Consider the following 24331-nt stretch of genomic DNA (forward strand, 5'->3'; position numbering starts at 1 on the left):
TGCACTCCTGGGAGGGCATACACGCAATTTGCCTAAATGGAAACACCTCTTCATTTTTATTGGACACTGTAGCAATGTTTTTGTGAAAAAGTGTATTTGTTGTTTATAAAAGTCAACTTGACCTAGAGAGATTTACACCGTTACCAAATCATCACAGCAGGGTAAGCCTACACAAAACAGCCCTTATTTGTAGTGGTTGCTAAAAATCCCCTATGGGGAAAATGAATGGTGGAAAAACGATTGGAACCTTTTCCCTGTTTGACAGTTGGCTTTTATGGGTATTATGGTTCATACTGTGGTACTCTGTTCTACTATATCTGCCATTTCCATTACACATGTCACAATGATTCACTATAAACCTACCTATTGAGTGCAAGGCACTTTTTGTAACAACCTTGTTGAGGATCTTGTAGGTCATGGCTAAATGGGATAAGATACAGCTTTTGTAAAATGAATGCCTAAATGTGATTTTATTTGCATGTTAGCTAACCTGAACCCTAACGCTTTTCCTGCGATCTTAACCTAATTCATCTAATCTGCTACGTTAATTATCCTAACCTGCTAATACAAGTAATGTTGCTGGCAGTTAGGCTATGTGAGGTGGAAGTGAGTGGTTATTTAGTCATCAATTGATGACTGTTGATAGAAAAAGTAATGTCTGGTATCAGTAAAACACTAAGACTTACTTTTTTTTAAATATCTGACATAGCCCTATTGGTATCACACATGGCACATTTACTGTAAAGAATGGCAGTCATGTAATATGTTTTATATGTATTCATGATGAGCACAGGGCTGTTCATGTATCTCAGGGGTGAGATGTGTCGCTCATCAATAAATGCTTTGCACATTGTTGATGCCCGTTTCAATGACTCTGGGATGAGTACAGTAGTACAGCATTATGAAAAGACTAAAGGCTCTATTCAATCAGACCTGCTTTAGCCAAGGTCATTTGACTCTGATGTGTGCCACAGAAAGTATTTGACTCAAGTGACAAAATTAAGGAAATTAGGGGGGGGGGGATTTCGCCAAGGCCATTTTCTTGCCTGCCTAAATCCCCCTCCCCCCTTCTAATTTCCTTAATTTTGTGGCTAGAGTCAAATACTTTCTGTGTGGCACACATCAGAGTCAAATACTTTATGTAGAACGAACTTCACGTCAGGATAGGAAAGCGAAATGAATAATTTGTGTATGTGTGTTATATTTAACATAGAGGGAGTAAAATGTAGGCAAGCAATAAACATTTCAGAACAACTACTAGTCGAATAAGACATGGGAAAGATGACGAATTTTGGAAAAGAGATTTATATACAGACTAATACACTTGAAACAAATAGCCAAACCGAAAACTACAGACATTTCTAGTGCCTCCACTGCGATCAAACCCCCATAAACCTGTTTTTATTATTATTGTTTTTTATTTCAACGTTATTTAACCAGGTAGGCTAGTTGAGAACAACTTCTCATTTACAACTGCGACCTGGCCAAGATAAAGCAAAGCCATTTGACACATACAACAACACAGAGTTACACATGGAATATACAAACATACAGTCAATAATAGAGTAGAAAAAGTATATACAGTGTGTGCAAATGAGGTAAGATAAGGGAGGTAAGGCAATAAATAGGCCATGGTGGGGAAGTAATTACAATATAGCAATTGAACACTGGAATGGTAGATGTGCAGAAGATGAATGTGCAAGTAGAGATACTGGGGTGCAAAGGAGCAAAATAAATAAATACAGTATGGGGATGAGGTAGTTGGATGGGCTATTTACAGATGGGCTAAGGACAGCTACAGTGATCTGTGAGCTGCTCTGACAGCTGGTGCTTAAAGTTAATGAGGGAGATATGAGTCTCCAGCTTCAGTGATTTTTGCAGTTCATTCCAGTCATTGGCAGCAGTGAACTGGAAGGAAAGGCAGCCAAATGAGGAACTTGCTTTGGGGGTGACCAGTGAGATATACCTGCTGAAGCGCGTGCTACGGGTGGGTGCTGCTATGGTGAAAAGTGAGCTGAGATAAGGCAGGGCTTTACCTAGCAAAGACTTGTAGATGACCGGGAAACAGTGGGTTTGGCGACGAGTATGAAGCGAGGGCCAGCCAATGAGAGCGTACAGGTCGCAGTGGTGGGTAGTATATGGGGCTTTGGTGACAAAACGTATGGCACTGTGATAGACTGCATCCAATTTGTTGAGTAGAGTGTGGGAGGCTACTTTGTAAATGACATAGCCGAAGTCGAGGATCGGTAGGATGGTCAGTTTTACGAGGGTAAGTTTGGCAGCATGAGTGAAGGATGCTTTGTTACGAAATAGGAAGCCAATTCTAGATTTAATTTTGGATTGGAGTTGCTTAATGTGAGTCTGGAAGGAGAGTTTACAGTCTAACCAGACACCTAGGTATTTGTAGTTGTCCACATATTGTCAGAACCGTCCAGAGTAGTGATTCTGGACGGGCGGGCAGGTGCAGGCAGCGATCGGTAGAAGAGCATGCATTTAGTTTTACTTGCATTTAAGAGCAGTTGGAGGCCACAGAAGGAGAGTTGTATGGCATTGAAGCTTGTCTGGCTGGAGGTTAGTTAACACGGTGTCCAAAGAAGGGCCAGAAGTATACCGAATGGTGTCGTCTGCGTAGAGGTGGATCAGAGAATCACCAGCAGCAAGAGCGACATCATTGATGTATACAGAGTAGCGAGTCGGCCCGAGAATTGACCCTGTGGCACCCCCATAGAGACTGCCAGAGGTCCGGACAACAGGTCCTCCGATTTGACAGACTGAACTCAATCAGAGAAGTAGTTGGTGAACCAGGCGAGGCAATCATTTGAGAAACCAAGGCTGTTGAGACTGTTGATAAGAATGTGGTGATTGACAGAGTCGAAAGCCTTGGCCAGGTCAATGAATACGGCTGCACAGTGTTGTCTCTTATTGATGGCGGTTATGATATAGTTTAGGACCTTGAGTGTGGCTGAGGTGCACCCATGACCAGCTCTGAAACCAGATTGCATAGCGGAGAAGGTACGGTGGGATTCGAAATGGTCGTTAATCTGTTTGTTAACTTGGCTTTTGAAGACCTTAGAAAGGCAGGGTAGGATAGATTTTGGTCTGTAGCAGTTTGTGTCTAGAGTGTCTCCCCCTTTGAAGAGGGGGAAGACCGCGGCTGCTTTCCAATCTTTGGGAATCTCAGACGATACAAAAGTAATAGGGGTTGCAACAATTTCGGCAGATAATTTTAGAAAGAGAGGGTCCAGATTGTCTAGCCCGGCTGATTTGTAGGGGTCCAGATTTTTCAGCTCTTTCAGAACATCGGCTATCTGGATTTGGGTGAAGGAGAAATGGGGAAGATTGGGAGAGTTGCTGTGGGGGGTGCAGGGCTGTTGACCAGGGTAGGGGTAGCCAGGTGGAAAACATGGCCAGCCGTAGAAAAATGCTTCTTGAAATTCTCAATTATCATGGATTTATCGGTGGTGACAGTGTTTCCTAGCCTCAGTGCAGTGGGCAGCTGGGAGGAGGTGCTCTTATTTTCCATGGACCTTACAGTGTCCTAGAACGTTTTTGAGTTTGTGCTACAGGATGCATGGGTCATCTGTGTGTTCACCCGCACCCGCCTGCAATTCACAATAACACATCTGCAACTGCCAAACTTTTGGCAAAAGTGAAAAGTGAAAATCTGAGGCCGGCACCCGACCCTAACTAGGCTAGTCACTTGGAAAATTCCAGAAAATAGTGGCATGGCTCAAGAAGCTTCTGATAGGCTAATTGATGTAATTTGAGTCAATTGGACGTGTACCTGTGGATGTATTTCAAGGCCTACCTTCAAACTCAGTGCCTCTTTGCTTGACATCATGGGAAAATCAATAGAAAACAGTCAAGACCTCAGAAAAAAGATTGTAGACCTCCACAAGTCTGGTTCATCCTTGGGAGCAATTTTCAAACACCTGAAGGTACCACGTTCATCTGTTCAAACAATAGTACGCAAGTATAAACACCATGGGACCACACAGCCATCATACCGCTCAGGAAGGAGACTCGTTCTGTCTCCTAGAGATGAATGTGTTTTGGTGCAAATCAATCCCAGAACAACAGCAAAGGACCTTGTGAAGATGCCGGAGGAAAAAGGTACAAAGATATCTATTTCCACAATAAAACGAGTCCTTTATCGACATAACCTGAAAGGCCGCTCAGCAATGAAGAAGCCAATGCTCCAAAACCGCCATAAAATAGCCAGACTATGGTTTGCAACTGCACATGGGGACAAAGATTGTACTTTTTTTGAGAAATGTCCTCTGGTCTGATGAAACAAAAATAGAACTGTTTGTCCATAATGACCATCGTTATGTTTGGAGGAAAAATGGGGAGGCTTGCAAGCCGAAGAACACCATCCCAACCGTGAAGCACGGTTGTAGTAGCATCATGTTGTGGGGGTGCTTTGCTGCAGGAGGGTCTGGTGCACTTCACTAACTAGGTGGCATCATGAGGCAGGAAAATGATGTGGATATATTGAAGCAACATCTCAAGACATCAGTCAGGAAGTTAAAGCTTGGTCGCAAATGGACAATGACTCCAAGCATACTTCCAAAGTTGTGGCAAAATGGCTTAAGGACAACAAAGTCAAGGTATTGGAGAGGCCATCACAAAGCCCTGACCTCAATTCTATAGAAAATGTGTGGACAGAATTGAAAAAGCTTGTGCGAGCAAGGAGGCCTAGAAACCTGATTCAGTTACACCAGCTCTGTCAGTAGGAATGGGCCAAAATTCACTTATTGTGGGAAGCTTGTAGAAGGCTACCCAAATCGTTTGACCCAAGTTAAACAATTTAAAGGCTATGCTACCAAATACTAATGGAGTGTATGTAAACTTCTGACCCACTGAGAATGTGATGAAAGAAATAATAGCTGAAATTAATAATTATCTCTACTATTATTCTGACATTTCACATACTTAACATAAAGTGGTGATCCTAACTGACCTAAGACAGGGCATTTTTACTCGGATTAAATGTCAGGAATTGTGAAAAACTGAGTTTAAATGTATTTGGCTAAGGTGTATGTAAACTTCCGACTTCAACTGTATATGTTGCCCTAGATTAGAAGACTAAATAACCCCATGCTCCCCAGAATGTCATAAATGATAGAGTGAATGCTTCAATCTAGTTGACATTGGTAAAGTTCTCTGTCATCTTTGTTTCTTTTAACGAGCAACGACAAATCAATATTTCTCCACAAGTAGAGTTTCACAATCATCACACATAACATAGCCGGAACTGTTATCCTCTTTTAACATTTCACCAAGCATTACTTTTCGCAGCTTTTCTCTTATTTAATTAAACTCGGACATTGTCCATTTTGCCTCCATAACTTTTTCTGCCTGTTCCCAATACCATTTGGCGATTGGCGTGTAGGCTATTTGGTGCGCATACAGGCACACACTTTGATCACACCAACAGTGTTACATTTTGGTACACCAGAATTACATTCATTTCCAATGAAACGCTGCATTTGCCATGCAGCATTGCGTTGCAGAGGCAGTTGCGCAGACGGCTTTACAGAAATGGTAGCAGAAGGTGAATGTTGAACTTTTGTTGCATACATATCCTGATGCTGCGTACTACTTTGCGCAATGACACTGTCGGTGTGTACCTGAGGCTTCATCACACTGACAGTCTCATGGCACAAAATAGTACACAGCATCATCAGGATATATGTATGCAACAAAAGTTCAACATTCACCTTCTGCTACCACTTCTGTCAAGCCATCACACCGAACGCACTGCAACTGCCTCTGCAACGCAACCAAAATGCATGCGCTGTCGGTGTGATCGCAGCCTTAAATTTATGCTTACGCACTAATACCAGATAGCCTAAAATAATGAAATAAAAGCGTAAATGTAGCCTATAGACATAAATTGCACAATACTTATACATTTATGGATTTTTTGTAAGGTATTGTTTTCTCTTTATTCAACCCTTTAACCGCAGGGATTGCGGGTTCCGAGTCAACCTTCGCATCACTATGACACTACATTGCCTCCTGCTGTTCATTTCTAGACTCTCTTGCATTGAGTTTCATTAATTTTCTTCCCACTGACGGATGGATGGAAAGTAGGATGTGAGTTTCAATAGAGACATACATTGCATATCAGACAATTAACAAATATTTGTATGCGTATGGATCAACCATTCCTTCAGACATGTGTCGGTTTTAAAAGATAGAAAAGGTATCAAACAGTCACTTAACTTACAGTAAATTATCATAACATATAATAACAGAAATATAAATAACATACTCCTATATCTAAAATGACTACAGTATGACTCATTAGGACTACTGTATAATTTGATCAAGAGACTCATACAGAAATCTCTACAGATTCATTACTTCAGATTAAAATAAACAAAGAATAAATTAGATATATATCTCCCATCAAAAAACCTTCTGCATACCTCTTCAATGCAGAGAGACATAGGGGCCTAAATTTGGCCAATTTGATTACATTCAAATAAATTGTGAAGCTTTGATAGTATTCTATTAGTAGGATGTACAAATATTCTAAGTAATTCAGTATCATTTTATCAGCAGGTATAATGTAGTACTACTTGTTGTAAGCATTAATGAGCCCTTTCACTGTTATATTATCAACTCATATGATATGCCTTATGAAAGTGTAACCCGTAATTCTATATCATTGACACTTCAGTTACAGTACTTCAGAGGTCAGTGCAGTATGCTGACACTGCAGTCAGCCACAGCAAATGCTGGCAGCAGCGGGCCACTAAAGGCGTGTCTGACCGAGTGCAACACAGCACTGGAGTCTGGGTCATAAAATATCAGGGTCTGACTAGGCCAGTCCAGGAGTAGCCCTAGACTCTTGGGCTTGTGGACCACATGCAGGGTGTGTGTTCTTCCCCACATGGCAGAAGGAGAAGTCCCCATTGTATTTGGAGAGCACCCAGGACTGGATGTTGTAGCCCAGGCGGGAGTCGTTGCCCGAGCCCTTGCGCCCCATGCTGGAGTAGCATACCCCCACCTTGAAGGCCCCGCTCTCACCCATGTCAATCACCCAGCTGTGGGTGCCGGAGGAGATGGCCAGGGTGCCCAGCGCATTGGGCCAGCAGTCGAAGCGCGCTGGGTTGTAGGGCGGGGACTGGCGTGACCACTTAGGCAGGAAGGTCAGAGTGCAAAGGTCTTCTGAGAGGGAAAGTGCGGAGCTGACAGTGCGCTCATCAAATGTCAGATTTGCTGAACCATAAGCTTAAGAGAGAGTGTAACGATTCTCTTCTTGTGAAGTAGAGGCGGACCAAAGCGCAGCGTGGTGGTTGTTCATTGTAATTTATTGACGACACTATACATGAACAAACTAACGAAAAACAAGAAACGTGAGAACTCAAAACAGCCCTGTCTGGTGCAAACACAAAAACAGGAACAATCACCCACAAACACACAGTGAAACCCAGGCTACCTAAGTATGATTCTCAATCAGAGACAACTAATGACACCTGCCTCTGATTGAGAACCATACTTAGGTAGCCTGGGTTTCACTGTGTGTTTGTGGGTGATTGTTCCTGTTTTTGTGTTTGCACCAAAAGTATGATTCTCAATCAGAGACAACTAATGACACCTGCCTCTGATTGAGAACCATACTAGGCCGAAAACATAGAAATGCCCCAAAACATAGAAAAACAAACATAGACTGCCCACCCAACTCACGCCCTGACCATACTAAATAAATACAAAACAAAGGAAATAGAGGTCAGAACGTGACAGTACCCCCCCCCCCAAAGGTGCGGACTCCGGCCGCAAAACCTTGACCTATAGGGGAGGGTCTGGGTGGGCGTCTGTCCGCGGTGGCAGCTCTGGCGCGGGACGCGGACCCCACTTCGCCATTGTCTCAGTCCGCCTTATTGTCCGCCTCCGTGGCTTACTCACCATGCCCACCCCTCTCAATGACCCCACTGGACAGAGGGGCTGCTTGGGACAGAGGGGCAGCTTCTCGGGACAGAGGGACAGCTGCTCGGGACAGAGGGACAGCTGCTCGGGACAGAGGGACAGCTGCTCGGGACAGAGGGACAGCTGCTCGGGACAGAGGGACAGCTGCTCGGGACATAGGGGCAGCTGCTCCGGGCGGAGGGGCTCTAGCGGCCCCTGGCTGACTGGCGGCACTGGCGGCCCCTGGCTGACTGGCGGCACTGGCGGCCCCTGGCTGACTGGCGGCGCTGGGCTGACTGGCGGCACTGGCGGCCCCTGGTTGACTGGCGGCACTGGCGGCCCCTGGCTGACTGGCGGCACTGGCGGCCCCTGGCTGACGGGCGGCACTGGCGGCTCCTGGCTGACGGGCGGCACTGGCGGCTCCTGGCTGACGAGCGGCATTGGCGGCTCCTGGCAGACGGGCGGCACTGGCGGCGCTGGGCAGACGGGCGGCACTGGCGGCGCTGGGCAGACGGGCGGCACTGGCGGCGCTGGGCAGACGGGCGGCACTGGCGGCGCTGGGCAGACGGGCGGCACTGGGCAGACGGGAAGCTCCGGCAGAGGCGCCGGACAGGCGGGAGGCTCCGGCAGAGGCGCCGGACAGGCGGGAGGCTCCGGCAGAGGCGCCGGACAGGCGGGAGGCTCCGGACAGGCGGGAGGCTCCGGCAGCGCTGGAGAGGAGGAAGGCTCTGGTAGCGCCGGAGAGGCGGGAGACTCCGGCAGCGCTGGAGAGGAGGAAGGCTCTGGACGGATGGGCCGGAGAGACAGCCTGGTACGGGGAGCTGCCACCGGAGGGCTGGGGTGTGGAGGTGGTGACGGATAGACCGGGCCGTGCAGGCGCACTGGAGCTCTTGAGCACCGAGCCTGCCCAACCTTACCCGGTTGAATGGTCCCGGTCGCCCTGCCAGTGCGGCGAGGTGGAATAGCCCGCACTGGGCTATGCAGGCGAACCGGGGACACCGTGCGCAAGGCTGGTGCCATGTAAGCCGGCCCAAGGAGACGCACTGGAGACCAGATGCGTAGAGCCGGCTTCATGGCACTTGGCTCGATGCCCACTCTAGCCCGGCCGATACGCGGAGCTGGAATGTACCGCACCGGGCTGTGCACCCGCACTGGGGACACCGTGCGCTCCACAGCATAACACGGTGCCTGCCCGGTCTCTCTAGCCCCCCGGTAACCACAGGAAGTTGGCTCAGGTCTCCTACCTGGCGTAGCCATACTCCCTGTTAGCCCCCCCCCAAAACATTTTTGGGGCTGACTCCCGGGCTTCCATCCACGACGCCGCGCTGCCTCCTCATACCAGCGCCTATCTGCTTTCGCCGCCTCCCGTTCTTCCTTGGGGCGGCGATATTCTCCTGGCTGAGCCCAAGGTCCTTTACCGTCTAATTCGTCCTCCCATGTCCATACCTCCTCGCCCTGCTCCTGCTGCTGCTTTCTCCTTTGCCCATTACCACACCGCTTGGTCCTGTTGTGGTGGGTGATTCTGTAACGATTCTCTTCTTGTGAAGTAGAGGCGGACCAAAGCGCAGCGTGGTGGTTGTTCATTGTAATTTATTGACGACACTATACATGAACAAACTAACGAAAAACAAGAAACGTGAGAACTCAAAACAGCCCTGTCTGGTGCAAACACAAAAACAGGAACAATCACCCACAAACACACAGTGAAACCCAGGCTACCTAAGTATGATTCTCAATCAGAGACAACTAATGACACCTGCCTCTGATTGAGAACCATACTAGGCCGAAAACATAGAACTGCCCCAAAACATAGAAAAACAAACATAGACTGCCCACCCAACTCACGCCCTGACCATACTAAATAAATACAAAACAAAGGAAATAGAGGTCAGAACGTGACAGAGAGAGGGAAGAGAAGAGTGTATTTTTATTCAGAATTAATTAAGCACTTATTGCCAGTTGTTCAGACACTAACTACAACTATTTGAAACTACTGTATCCTGAACTAGAAGTTGCCCTGGCCTGTATCATGTTACCAGTTGGTCCCAGCAGTATGGCGCTGGCCCACAGGCCCCTCATGAGTTTGCTGTCACTACAGCTGGCGTTCAGGTTGAGATGGTCGGTGTCATGAGGCTCATCCACCCCCCTCTGCCTCCTCAATCCTGATACACACACAAACACACACACACACACACACACAAGGAAAGTCATGTAAATCTGGATAATGAACAACGCAGGATTTACCAAGTGGTTGAGCAAATATACATGTCAAAACAGAATATTTACCTCTCAGTTATTTCCTGGCCAGAGGTCTGAAACACAAGAGAGCGTCAACGATGATTTACAGCAATCAAGTGTATCATTATTATCATCATCATTTGCACCACCATCACCACCTATTTTTTTCATCCTTCTTTCTTCCACATCTATACACTCCCACGTCCCACCCTCTATAGTTGTTCTAAATCATTTATATACACACTAGAATGCTGATGCTATGTATTAGGATGCTGTGAAGCCACCGGTCAGCCATTTTGGTACTCCCCAGTAAGAGCAGTTCTCCAAAGGAATGTATGGAATATAATGTAAAAGTATGCCTTAAAAGGGGCAATCTGCAGTAGCTACATTCATTTTTGGACTTCTAAATTAATGATTTGCACCCATTGATTCTTGAAGAATATAACTTAAATGCCTCATGAGCTTACTTCAACTGTCGTACCTCATCAGTACCCAAAATATAAGCTTGTTTTACTCCAATGTTTGCCAACAAAGTGAATGTAAACAAACACGGTATAGCCGCAAATCATAGTTAAAACTATAATTTTTATATAATTGACTTTTAGTCCTTGCATCCATAGCTCGGTCAATGAATATGAGAGTGGTTACATTTCTCCAGCCCCATTCCTCAGCTTCTTAGCGAAACAGTAGCAGAGAGATTGCTTTGTTATTGTTTCAACTGCTGATTGCTGCTTTAAGATGACTGTAATAGAATAAACGTGGCAAAAAACTAAATGTAGACATTAACAAATGCAATTCTATAGCTTCCAAAATATTTTTTACAATGGTGGGGGCGGCCAAGTTTGAGGCACTGTGGCTTCAACACAGCACCCCCTATCAATCATCTAGTGTTAATTTAATTTATTTATTTTATTTCACTTCACTTCACTTCACCTTTATTTAACCAGGTAGGCCAGTTGAGAACAAGTTCTCATTTACAACTGCGACCTGGCCAAGATAAAGCATAGCAGTGCAACACAAACAACAGCAGACTTACAAATGGAATAAACAAACATGCAGTCAATAATACAATAGAAAAAGTCTATATACTTTGTGTGAAAATGAGGTAGGATAAGGAAGGTTACGCAATAAATAGGCCATTGTGGTGAAATAATTACAATATATGCTTATATATCCTTTGTTTTGTCTTTATTTAGTATGGTCAGGGCGTGAGTTGGGGTGGGCAGAATGTTTGTTTTTCTATGTTTGGTTTCTGTTTCGGCCTAGTATGGTTCTCAATCAGAGGCAGGTGTCGTTAGCTGTCTCTGATTGAGAATCATACTTAGGTAGCCTGGGTTTCACTGTTGGTTTGTGGGTGTTTGTTTCCGTGTGTGTGTTTGTCGCCACACCGTACTGTTTCGGGTTTTGTAGATTTCACGTTATCGTTTATTGTTTTTGTTCGAGTGTTAATTTGTATTTATTAAAAACATTATGGACACTTACCATTCTGCGCTTTGGTCCTCCTCTCCTTCTTCCCAAGACAACCGTTACAATATAGCAATTAAACACCGGAGTGATAGATGTGCAGAAGATGAGTTTGCAAGTAGAGATACTTAAAAATAATTAAAAATAACAGTATGGGGGATGAGGTAGTTGGATGGGCTATTTATAGATGGGCTAAGTACAGGTGCAGTGATGTGTGAGCTGCTCTGACAGCTGGTGATTAAAGTTGAGGGAGATATGAGTCTCCAGCTTCAGTGATTTTTGCAGTTAGTTCCAGTCATTGGCAGCAGAGAACTGGAAGGAAAGGCGGCCAAAGAGAAATTGGCTTTTTTGGGGGAGATATACTTGCTGGAGCGAGTGCTACTGGTGGGTGCTGCTATGGTGACCAGTGAGCTGAGATAAGACTGGGCTTTACCTAGCAAACTTATAGATGACCTGGAGCCAGTGGGTTTGGCGACGAATATGAAGCGAGGGCCAGCCAACGAGAGCATACAGGTCTCAGTGGTGGGTAGTATATGGGGCTTTGGTGACAAAACGGATGGCACTGTGATAGACTGCATCCAATTTGCTGAGTAGAGTGTTGGAGGCTATTTTGTAAATGACATCGCCGAAGTCAAGGATCGGTAGGGTGGTCAGTTTTACGAGGGTATGTTTGGCAGCATGAGTGAAGGATACTTTATTGTGAAATAGGAAGCCGATTCTAGATTTAATTTTGGATTGGAGTTGCTTAATGTGAGTCTGGAAGGAGAGTTTACAGTCTAACCAGACATCTAGGTATTTGTAGTCCACATATTCTAAGTCAGAACTGTCCAGAGTAGTGATGCTGGACGGGCGGGCAGATGCAGGCAGCGATCGGTAGAAGAGCATGCATTTAGTTTTACTTGCATTTAAGAGCAGTTGGAGGCCACAAAAGGAGAGTTCTATGGCATTGAAGCTCGTCTGGAGATTGGTTAACACAGTGTCCAAAGAAGGGCCAGAAGTATATAAAATCGTGTCATCTGCGTAGAGGTGGATCCGATAATCACCAGCAGCAAGAGCGTCATCATTGATGTATACAGAGAAGAGAGTCGACCCGAGAATTGAACCCTGTGGCACCCCCATAGAGACTGCCAGAGGTCCGGACAACAGGCCCTCCCATTTGACACACTGAACTCTGTCTGAGAAGTAGTTGGAAAACCAGGCGAGGCAGTCCTTTGAGAAACCAAGGCTGTTGAGTCTGCCGATAAGAATGAAGTGATTGACAGAGTCAAAAGCCTTGGCCAGGTCGATGAATACAGCTGCACAGTATTGTCTCTTATCGATGGCGGTTATGATGTCGTTTAGAACCTTGAGCGTGGCTGAGGTGCACCCATGACCAGCTCTGAAACCAGATTGCATAGCGGAGAAGGTACAGTGGGATTCGAAATGGTCGGTGATCTGTTTGTTAACTTGGCTTTCGAAGACCTTAGAAAGGCAGGGTAGGATAGATTTTGGTCTGTAGCAGTTTGGGTCTAGAGTGTCTCCCCCTTTGAAGAGGGGGATGACCGCGGCTGCTTTCCAATCTTTGGGAATCTCAGACGATACGAAAGAGTTCCAGATGTCGCATCTCTTTCAGAACATCAGCTATCTGGATTTGGATGAATGAGAAATGGCAGAGGCTTGGGCAAGGTGCTGTGGGGGGGTACAGGGCTGTTGACCGGGGTAGGGGTAGCCAGGTGGAAAGCATGGCCAGCCTTGGAAAAATACTTATTGAAAATCTAAATTATCACGGATTTATAAGTGGTGACAGTGTTCCCTAGCCTCAGTGCAGTGGGCAGCTGGGAGGAGGTGCTCTTATTCTCCATGGACTTTACAGTGTCCCAGAACCTTTTGGAGTTTGTGCTACAGGATGCAAATTTCTGTTAGAAAAAGCTAGCCTTTGCTTCCCTATCTGCCTGTTCCTAACTGCCTAACATGCATTGGTTCCTAACTTCCCTGAAAAGTTGCATATGACAGAGGCTATTCGATACTAATGCAGTACGCCACAGGATGTTTTTGTGCTGGTCAAGGGCAGTCAGGTGTGGAGTGAACCATGGGCTATATCTGTTCCTGGTTCTACATTTTTTGAATGGGGCATGCTTATTTAAGATGGTGAGGAAAGCACTTTTAAAGAATAACCAGGCATCCTCTACTGTCGGAATGAGGTCAATATCCTTCCAGGATACCCGGGCCAGGTTGATTAGAAAAGCCTGCTTGCGGCCTCCTGGGTGGCGCTGTGGTCTAAAGCACTGCATTGCATTGCTAGCTGTGCCACAAGAGACTCTGGGTTCGAGCCCAGGCTCTGTCACAGCCGGCCGCAACCGGGAGGTCCATGGGGCGATGCACAATTGGCCTAGCGTCGTCCGGATTAGGGAGGGTTTGGCCGGTAGTGATATCCTTGTCTCATCGTGCAATAGCAACTCCTGTGGCGGGCCGGGCGCAGTGCACGCTGACTAGGTCGCTAGGTGTACGGTGTTTCCTCCGACACATTGGTGCGGCTGGCTTCCGGGTTGGATGTGTGCTGTGTTAAGAAGCAGTGCGGCTTGGTTGGGTTGTGTTTCGGGGGGCGCATGACTCTCGACCTTCGTCTCTCCCAAGCCTGTACGGGAGTTGTAGCGATGAGACAAGACAGTGACTACTAACGATTGGATCCCACGAAATTGGGGAGAAAAAGGAGAGTAAAAAAAAAAGAGATACATTTTTTTTTTTTAAGACTGCTCTCAGAAGTGTTTTAGGGAGCGTTTGACACAGGCAATGAGGCAGTGATCGCTGAGATCTGGTTGAAGACAGCAGATGTGTACTTGGAGGACAGGTTGGTTAGGATGATATCTATGAGGGTGCCCGTGTTTACGGATTTGGGGTTGTACCTGGTAGGTTCATTGATCATTTGTGTGAGATTGAGGTCATCAAGCTTAGATTGTAGAATGGCTGGGGTGTTAAGCATGTCCCAGTTTAGGTCACCTAACAGCACGAGCTCTGAAGATAGATGGGGGGCAATCAATTCACATATGGTGTCCAGGGCACTTTTACGGTTACAGAAGTCAACCAATTAGAGCGCCTGGGGAATGGGAGTGGAGCTAGGCACTGCAGGGCCTGGATTAACCTCTACATCACCAGAGGAACAGAGGAGGAGTAGGATAAGGGTACGACTAAAGGCTATAAGAACTGGTCGTCTAGTACGTTCGGAACAGAGAGTAAAAGGACCAGGTTTCTAGGCACGGTAGAATAGATTCAAGGCATAGTGTACAGACAAAGATATGGTAGGATGTGAATACAATGGAGGTAAACCTATGCATTGAGTGAAGATGAGAGAGATATTGTCTCTAGAAACATAATTTAAACCAGGTGAGGTCACTGCATGTGTGGGAGGTAGAACTAAAGAGTTAGCTAAGGCATATTGAGCAGGGCTAGAGGCTCTACACTAAAATAAGGCAATAATTACTAATCAAAACAGCAATGGACAAGGCATATTGACATTTGGGAGAGGCATGCGTGGCCGAGTGATCAATTGGGTCCAGTGAGTAGCTGGACGAGCTGGAGACACGACGATTCAGACAGCTAGCGGAAGTGCCTTAGAGGGACGTCACAATGGAAGGAGTCAGTTGTAGCCCCAGTGTATATATAAATCATTGGTCTCTCCCTCCCTACCTGTACCCATCTCCCTTACTCACTGCCAGCTGTATGTCCGGTGTGTTTGTGAGGGTGTGCACCAGACGTGTGCGCGTCTGTGTGAGCATAGCCAGGGCCTAGCCCCAGTGGGCTCTCTGGGTGAGGAGGCACTGCTCCACCCTCTCCTCCTCCCTCTGCACCGCTTCCAGCAGCCGCTGTTCCTCCTCCTCCACCGCCTCCCTCACCACACTGACCTGGGCCACCACTTGCTCCCGAGCCCCGCTCGCCTCTACCTGCATGGACACACAGCAGAGGGCATAGGGGACACAGCAAAACGTTTTTTATGGAATCCATAGGATTTCTGTGTGTAGAGCTTGCGATTCCAAAGCTGTATGAAGTGTAAGCACATAAGGGACAGTGTGAGTGTCACAGGGCTGCTCACCTGCATTGTCCGCTCTTTGGCAGTCAGGGTCTGGTTGATAAAGCGCTCCATGCGCTGGGCCTGCAGCTGCATTTCTCACATATGTTAACCAGTTGGTTCTGTTCAGGACAACACACACACACACATTCAGTGACTGACATAAAACGAGACTGGTGTTGGACTTGAAAACCACAGAGCTGATCAGGTACATTCTCAAAAGTAGGGACCCACTATCCTGATAAGCTTATTCCTGTAGTGCTGAACTGCCATCACCAACATGTCATTGTGTATCCTGAAATAGAAAATAATTTAGAAGAGCACTGATGAGAATTGATGCTGCCTCTTCCCAACAGCTTGAAACTCTTGTCTCCTCACAACCCATGACACATCAACAGGGGAAACTCTTCAGTCTGGTGTGGGATAAGTGTGGCACACCCTACACACCCACCGGGCATGTGAACACACATTTTCAAAACACAAACCAGCTGACCCTTTGTACTGTTGTACCCCAGGTAACCAAAGGTATACTCAGTTTGCCTGTTGCATTCTCACTCCTAACTCTAGGTAAACAAAGTCTCCTGGCCCCATTCACTGTGACCAAGGTCCATATGACGCACAATATGCAGCTTAAATGTAACTGCTCAAAAAGGACATGGTGTAATTAATAGGTGGTATATTCCAATGGTATTACACGGACTTTGAATGGTCATCCAATTCAGAATTGCAAGTCATAAAGTCGGTCATGTTGCCACTTACAAAACAATTGGGAACTCGGAAAAATACGAGGTCAAATCGTGACGCCAGTGATCTTCAGGTCAGATAATCGGGACTCTAGAAAGAGGCCCGAACTGCCAACTGTCTCTACAAAGAGACTACATCTGGATAATATGATTTCGGGAAAAGTCTGGGCACTCACCCTAACGCCTGTCACTCTGCTGACCAGGGGTGTCACTATGTGGCTCTGGCAGGGTCCCACTATGGTGCAGTGCAAGCATATACGTTTCTGCTCGGAGCTGCAGAACCAGTCCAGGTCTGATTCATGTTCCATGCAAAGTTCCGATTCACCTGAGAATTTTACGGATTCTGAGTCGGAGGTGGTCACCACTGATGTAGCGGCAGCCTTTCTAGACAACCTGGAGACGACTTTAGCTGACTGAGTTTCATGTTGGTGTACATCCAAGGAGAAGAAAATCGGCTTTTGTAAATCCATATTAAAGTCTCCCGAACTTTCTCGAACTTCCACTCCAGTGTCTGGGTCGTCTCGCAAAGACACAGGTGTCAAACCACATGATTCTGGCTCCGCGCTCATGGCACGTCAAATAGCCTACTATCCTAATAGCAATAGAACGCGACAGGTGGCTTCAGTAGCCAATCTACTGCAGTTATAACACAGGTGTATCAAGGTATGAACACGGAAGTAACACGTACACTAGTGCTGAAAAGCAAGTTTAGCAACAACTGCAACAACGGGGCAGTATCAATGAAAAAAAAACTACATGATCTTTTAGCTTTACATGTATTATAGTTTAGTATAGGCTATATATTTGAATATTGTATAATTCAATAAACAAAATAAGCCTACATTTAGCGTCCTGGAATGGTATTTCAATTATGAACATTTATTTTGAGACTCTTGTGCCGCGTTCAAAACAACTGGGAACTCGGATAAATACGACTGGGAAAAATAGATTTGCTACCGTCATCCAACTCAGAATTACAATTTGGGCACTCGGGCCTCTTTCTAGAGTCCCGATTATCTGACCTGAAGATCACTGGCGTCACGATTTGACCTCGTATTTTTCCGAGTTCCCAATTGTTTTGTAAGTGGCAACATGACCGACTTTATGACTTGCAATTCTGAATTGGATGACCATTCAAAGTCCGTGCTTCATTTTTTTCCGAGTTCCCATTTGTCTTGAACGCACTGAAGTTGGAGAGTCCCAAATTCCCAGTTGTTTTGAAACACAGCAATATGCACATGACTGATTATACCGTGGCTCATTCACTTCATGTCCGGAACTCTGATAGGACTGCCTGGAGTTTCTGATTTGGGAAGTATCAGAATAAACCATTAGGAAGCTCTATGCAAATAATTTACCTTCATTTTAGCTCGGAGGTTCCGAGTTTCCAACTTGATTTCAATGTGGCATTAGAACGTTTTATAAAATAAATGGCTTACTGTAAACCCCACAGTAAACGTGTAGGCTAATCTTGGTTTCTAGTCTATGCCTAGCACTTTTGGCCATTTTACTTAGGCCTAAATAAACATTATATCAAATGTATTTAAAGTGCAATTTCAGAGATACATTTCCATTGACGGAAATAAAATGCACAAAAAGGGAAAGGGGGATAAAACATGTTGCATTAAAAATGGAATCGTTTTTATTTTGAAGGAGGAAACAGACAACCACCTGTTTGGTGGACTAAATAAGGGGTTCTCTCCTCAGGGACTCCCAGACATTTGAACTATTCCACAACTAGCACACCAGTTTTAAATTGTCAACAAAACATGTGAACCAGTTGAGTTAGTTCAGGGCTACAATACAATTGCGAAATGTCTAGGTTTGAGAACCACTGGACTAAATAACGCAGAAGACTAGAATCCGAGTGTAGAAATCTACTCTAAATCGAATAGCTAGGCCTACTCTAAATCTACTCGGAATCGGACAGGGATTACAATCACAAAAAACAGGGCAGGGTAATCCAAGGGTTCTTTCAATCCATGGGCTACTCCTGTCTGGCACCCGGCAATCCTACCGTTTCTGTTTTCGCGCTAAAATGACAGCTCACTGTCGGAATACACAGGAACAAGCAACAGAAACGTGATGGCGTCAGGAGAGAAATGGGTGGTGCTCAAAATAAATCCCCGTCTTTGATTGGAGAATCGGATAGGACAATAGATTAAGAACACAAAATATGTAACGCTTTTTTGGATTGGATTGAAGCTTTTCAAAACGGTATTCTCAGTGGTTGAAAAATGTTTAGCTTCTTCGAACCCTCCCCCAAATCTTGCCTGGCTTTCTTCTACGCCAGCGGTGTGTCACGGAGGTTTGTTAGCCGGTGGGGAGGACCAAATTCGGACATCGATTGACCCTATTTAACCAAACTGGCAGTAAGTCGGGTCTGGGGGGTCGCCCTGACGACTTTTACACGAGTAGATCGCCTCACCTGTTCTTACATTTCGCCCCTTGATCGACCGCTCTTCCAATGTCGGATTTCAAGCTCGGGATTGTTCGACTTGGCCGTGTGGCCGGGAAGGTGAGCTGGATCCGGGGGCTGCCATGTGTGCGACAAGAAGGGAGGGGATCACAAAAGTGCTTACAAAATGGCTCGTTGAGATAGGCGATGGCTGGCATCGAATATGTTTTAATATGGAAAACAGACAGACATAAGTCGTGGATCTTTTTCGAATTCTAGGTGGTCTAATATAAATGTTTCGCTGGATTCGTCTTCTCTCGAAGCCGCCCAGAACAACCTATTAATTAGCTAGCCATGCTGAAGCTAGCTACAGTTAACCGACGTTCGTAGCTAACTAGCTAATGTATGGACGCAACGATTGTATGGGTCAATGTTAAAAAAGTAAAACATGTCCTGGCCTCAATGCACACTTCACAAACGGTCAAGCAAATTGTAATGTAGCTAACTGGCGACACTGGCTAGCAAAGTAGTAGTAGGAAGCCATTGCCACGCTCTACCAGGAACACCGGCATGACAGCTCTCAAGTAACGTTTGTTACCTTTTGTGTTTTAGCTAACTACGGTATTATTATTGTTTAAACAATCTTATTGTTTTGTCTTTACATTTGAAGGCTGTCAAACTTCGTCTATTATGTTCCATTATTATTGACATGTAACTGACGTTACTCCTAGCTAATATTTTGTTTAGGCTAGCTACGTCAAACAGTTTTTACCAGACGAATTTGAACAGTGACTTTAATATTTGTGTCCTCTTGTTTTTAGCTAGGACAGTTGGTAAACATTGAAATGTCACTTGTAGAAATGAGAACCACTTGGACATATCACGTGTAATGGAGTGACCCCCTGGAACATTAATCCATCTAGAGACCATATATAATACATATCACGTGTAATGGAGTGACCCCCTGGAACATTAATCCATCTAGAGACCATATATAATAGTCCATCAACACTTGTGCTTTTGCGTGCCAGTCAGTGTGATCATAGCAAATGTAACTTGAATCAGGGTCTTGATTATACCATCACATGTGTTCGTCATCTCGCACACCTCATTGTTGTAATCTTACCCCATTGTTTTTAATCCCACACAATAATAGTGTAAACCCACATTACATGTGGCAATAACTGTCCATTATTTTGCAGACAAAGTACACACTGATTGATGAACAGGACATACCATTGGTGGAGAACTATGCTTTTGAGGTAAGAGGGTGAGGATTTATGTGGAGGTTTTGTGTGAGGGTCGTTATAGTCAGAGACCATTCCCACGCTATCCTGGCCCTGGTAAAAACAACTGGTCTTGACTATGAGGCCTGGGATAAATAAATAAATCAATGTTACACCATATTTTTCAGGCACGCATGGAGGTAGATGCAGATGGCAATGGGGCAAAGATCTTTGCTTATGCCTTCGACATTGGCAAAGGGCGCTGGGCTGGCAGGCCACTGCACGAGCTGCTCTGGTGAGTTGATGTCCCATCACCAAAATCTGCAACTAAATACATCCTCATAGTCTGTCGGTTAGGGCAGCTTTTTTGCCTTTATCTAACAAACTGCATGCTTCATATTCAGTGTGTGATGCTGGCAGACCGGTTGAGTCATAAGGCGATTTCAATGTTTATCCAGGGAGAAACACAGAGGAGGCATCGCTCCCAGCTTCCAAGTAGTCCACATAAACTCTGTTACAGTGGATAACCGTCTGGACAACCTGCGACTGGTCCCCCTTGGCTGGAGCCCTAAATCAGAGGAGATCTCCAGCAAGCAAAGGTATTACAGCTGTGCACTTCTCCACTACAATTACTAGAGCTACATTCTGCTCTCCTAGCATTCATCACTTCTCCACTACAATTACTAAAGCTACATTCTGCTCTCCTAGCATTCATCACTTCTTTACTGAGGAAAATACAACATAATATTGAGAAAATACAAGGTTATTCAGACTTCGCCTGGTATTACTTGTCCATTTAAATGTTTCACTTGTCAGAACATAACTTTGAACGGGTCTTTTTTTCTATCCCTGTAGAGAGCAGTCGTTGTACTGGCTGGCCATCCAGCAGGTACCAGCTGACCCCGTAGAGGAGCAGTACCTGGAGCTCAGTCGTACCCGCTACTACAATGCTAACGGAGAGCTGGTGGAGGAGGAGGAGTGCTCCTGTACTTACTACGAGTGTCACTACCCGCCCTGCTCGCTCATCGAGAGGAGAGTATGTACTGCTACCCATATATTCTGCTTTCTTCTGTTATTTTCACTCTATATACTCACTCTTGGGAAGGGAGTGCTGAAGTACATGGCTTTGAGAATATTTGTGATCAGAGGCTGACATAGATTATTTTTGCTATTTTGAGGTGTTCAATATAAGTCTCCGTACAGTGTCTTTCCACCAGTTTGACTTTGTATTCCATCTGCCCACAGCTTAGAGAGTTCAACATCTGTGGCCGCTGTCAGGTGGCTCGCTACTGTGGCTCCCAATGCCAGCAGAGGGACTGGCCCGCCCACAAGAAGCAGTGTCGTGAGCGCAAGAGGGTCCTAGCCCTAGAGTCTGAACCTGAGCGATGATCTCTGAATCAATCACCAGAATAGGGGAATGGGGGGGTGGAAATGAAGTGCAAGGGGGGGGAATCTGCTGACAGAGACAAATGACAGAGGACAATGTTGGTTGGTTGAAAGGGTGGGAAGATAAAAAAAAAAAAAAAAAAAAAAACTACAACCAGTTCACAGAACTACAAATCTCCATAACTTGCTTTTTTTGGAGAGGGAGGTCCTCCTGGAGCTCTACCTGCTGCTATGAATTTGTATGTTTGAGTAAGAAGAGGTCACATGGATGAAACTGGCTGTGCTTCTTTTGGACTACAATTGATTACAGTTGTCATCAGCTTTCTCCTTACTCCCACCCACCAACCAGTAATGCCGTGTGTACAGGGATATAGGGATGACAGTGCCTGCTGTTCACCTGGTACAATGGACATGGACCTTTTCACTGTACTACTACTCCCTCTTGGACCTTTGGTGCACATACTCAAGACACCTTCCTGTCATGCTCCAAGACCAACATAAAACTGATAGATTTTCCATGCTGTTTCACGCTAGCAGTATTGTGTGTGCTGCCATTATGGACTGAAGGATATAGATGAAGTGGTGAACATTTGGGGGGGAGGTTCTTTTGTTCTGTGTATTATTATTATTTTTTGATGGTGGAAAGGGGTTAGTGATTTTTGGACTTGATCACATTGTTACTTTCCTGTGTTGAACATCCCTGAATGAATCTCTCTCAATGCGATCTGTTCGGTTTCCCTTCCAGAAGCTCACACCCAGTCCCTGTCGCTAATGTTTGAGGGATGTCCTGGGAACAACTTAAACCCAGGTTGGCCATTGGACAGGCTACGTTGGGATTGTATGAAATGGCCCGAATATGTTTTGTTTTCTACACATCAGTCATTAAAAAGATCTGTTCTATGTCCAAGTGATCGTAGATGAAATAATACATTTTCCAGATCACCACCTCAGTGTACTATTGATGCATACCTGCTCAAAGTTTGTCTTCCTGTAACCTTGCTCCCATGCTATTCCACACAGTGAATATAAGCCTGGTACATCAATGATTCAAAGTTGGCTTTTTAGTGGTAGTGACCATAGCATTTTATGGGAGTGAACTTACTGAGTAAAGTATTTGTAGCTTAATTTTAGCTAGTCGTGTGACTCTGTGCTTGGGGTGTGCTGGCATACAGGGTAGAATTAGGGGAAGGTGTTGTGGGAGATGATTGGTAAATTAACCCAATGCGTATGCGCCGGGAGTTTCTCTTGGTTTTTCTGTGTTGGCTGGAGAAGTTTGAACCGTTGGTCTACCAGGCTCTTCGCATTTGGGCAGAAGTGTCTGGGAATGAGATTTAGGTGCTTTCAAGATAACTGGGAATTCAGAAATAACCCAGGTCAAATCATGACGTTGGGGATCTTTAGGTCGGAAAGTCTGAGCTCGAGAAAGATGCCAGCTTACAACATGGAATTCTGAGTTCAATGACCATTAAAAATTACTTTCCCAGTCGGGGATAGTTTTTTCCTGACTTCGCAGTTGTCTTGAATGCACTGAAGTCGGAAGTCTGAGATTTCCCAGTTGTTTTGAATGTGGCATTAGTCTTCCTGTTTTCTTTTAAGTTGATGAATCTTGACAAACATTCACAGATCTAGCATGTAACAAGCAGACAGATGTAATACATGCAACACATTGATTGTTAGTTATGTAGACCGGTTTATAACACTGCACTGAGTTGTTTAAACATACCCCACTGTTATATTTTTTTCAGAGGAAGGGAGAGTTTGGACCATTGGGTGTCTTTAAAAAAAAAAAAAGTTTAAATGGTAAAGGAAAAAGCATGAATCAGAATAAAGACTAAAGTTGGGGATAACTGTAAAATGAAATAAAATGTTTCACCATGTATGACCCTTGTGGGAATTTAAGGGACCCTCTTGGTATGTCACCGCAAAAATGTCTGTTTTTCACATACCTATGATTTATGATGTTGGTTCATTTAGATACAGAGCATTCGGAAAGTATTCAGACCCCTTGACTTTTTCCACATTTTGTTACGCTACAGCCTTATTCTAAAATGTATTAAATATTTTTGCCCCTCACCAATCTACACACAATACCCCATAATGACAAAATGAAAACAGGTTTTTGGAAATGTTTGCAAATGTATTAAAAATAAAAACAGAAATACCTTATTTACATAAGTATTCAGACCCTTTGCTATGAGACTTGAAATTGAGCTCAGGTGCACCCTGTTTCCATTGATCATCGTTGAGATGTTTCTACAACTTGATTGGAGTCCACCTGTGGTAAATTTAATTGATTGGATGTGATTTGGAAAGGAACACAACTGTCTATGTGCATGTCAGAGCAAAAACCAAGCTATGGGGTCAAAGGAATTGTCCATAGAGCGCCGAGACAGGATTGTGTCGAGGCACAGATCTGGGGAAGGCTATCAAAAAATGTCTGCTGCATTGAAGGTCCCCAAGAACACAGTGGCCTCGATCATTCTTAAATGGAAGAAGTTTGGCACCACCAAGACTTCCTAGAGCTGGCCGCCCTGCCAAACTGAGCAATCGGGGGAGAAGAGCCTTGGTCATGGAGGTGACCAAGAACACGATGGTCACTCTGACGGCTCCAGAGTTCCTCTGTGGAGATGGGAGAACCTTCCAGAAGGACAACCATCTATGCAGCACTCCACCAATAAGGCCTTTATGGTAGAGTGGCCAGATGGAAGCCAATCCTCAGTAAAAGGCACATGACAGCGTGCTTGGTGTTTGCCAAAAGGCACCTAAAGGACTCAGACCATGAGAAACATAATTCTCTGGTCTGATGAAACTAAGATTGAACTCTTTGGCCTGAATGCCAAGCGCTACATCTGGAGGAAACCTGGCACCACCCCTATGGTGAAGCATGGTGGTGCAACAGTTTTTCAGCAGCAGG

The 24331-nt window shown here is 45.3% G+C and overlaps 2 protein-coding genes across 3 annotated transcripts; one reads left to right on the forward strand and one right to left on the reverse strand.

Annotated features, from left to right (window-relative positions):
* Window positions 1-5629: 5629 nt before the first annotated feature.
* On the reverse strand, window positions 5630-18432 carry bspry (B-box and SPRY domain containing). The gene is given in 9 exon segments (XM_036977217.1): window positions 5630-6888; window positions 6890-7245; window positions 9957-10065; window positions 10067-10082; window positions 10207-10232; window positions 15309-15539; window positions 15689-15765; window positions 15768-15786; window positions 16584-18432. Coding segments are annotated over 9 exon segments (1407 nt in total). The 5' UTR covers window positions 16977-18432; the 3' UTR covers window positions 5630-6708.
* A 125-nt stretch (window positions 18433-18557) lies between these two features.
* LOC110523572 (zinc finger MYND domain-containing protein 19) lies at window positions 18558-23294 on the forward strand. Of its 2 annotated transcripts, none has more exons than XM_021602377.2 (6): window positions 18558-18779; window positions 20008-20067; window positions 20220-20326; window positions 20490-20630; window positions 20887-21067; window positions 21277-23294. In XM_021602377.2, exons 3-6 carry the CDS (start codon window positions 20226-20228, stop codon window positions 21418-21420), a joined length of 567 nt encoding a protein of 188 aa, XP_021458052.1. In that variant the 5' UTR covers window positions 18558-18779; window positions 20008-20067; window positions 20220-20225; the 3' UTR covers window positions 21421-23294. The 2 variants fall into 2 exon arrangements, with proteins under 2 accessions (XP_021458052.1, XP_021458051.1); XM_021602376.2 differs by having other exon boundaries at window positions 18560-18925.
* The last annotated feature ends 1037 nt before the right edge of the window (window positions 23295-24331 follow it).

Source organism: Oncorhynchus mykiss, chromosome 5 (genome assembly GCF_013265735.2).
Source record: "Oncorhynchus mykiss isolate Arlee chromosome 5, USDA_OmykA_1.1, whole genome shotgun sequence".
In the NCBI taxonomy this organism is placed as follows: domain Eukaryota; kingdom Metazoa; phylum Chordata; class Actinopteri; order Salmoniformes; family Salmonidae; genus Oncorhynchus; species Oncorhynchus mykiss.

Excerpts from the sequence above, each read along its gene's own strand:
- LOC110523572 (XM_021602376.2), top strand. The coding sequence starts at position 18,875 with ATGTCGGATTTCAAGCTCGGGATTGTTCGACTTGGCCGTGTGGCCGGG. Across the intron at positions 20,327-20,489 it reads CCACTGCACGAGCTGCTCTG|GGAGAAACACAGAGGAGGCA; the intron begins GTGAGTTGATGT and ends ATGTTTATCCAG. Across the intron at positions 21,068-21,276 it reads GCTCGCTCATCGAGAGGAGA|CTTAGAGAGTTCAACATCTG; the intron begins GTATGTACTGCT and ends ATCTGCCCACAG.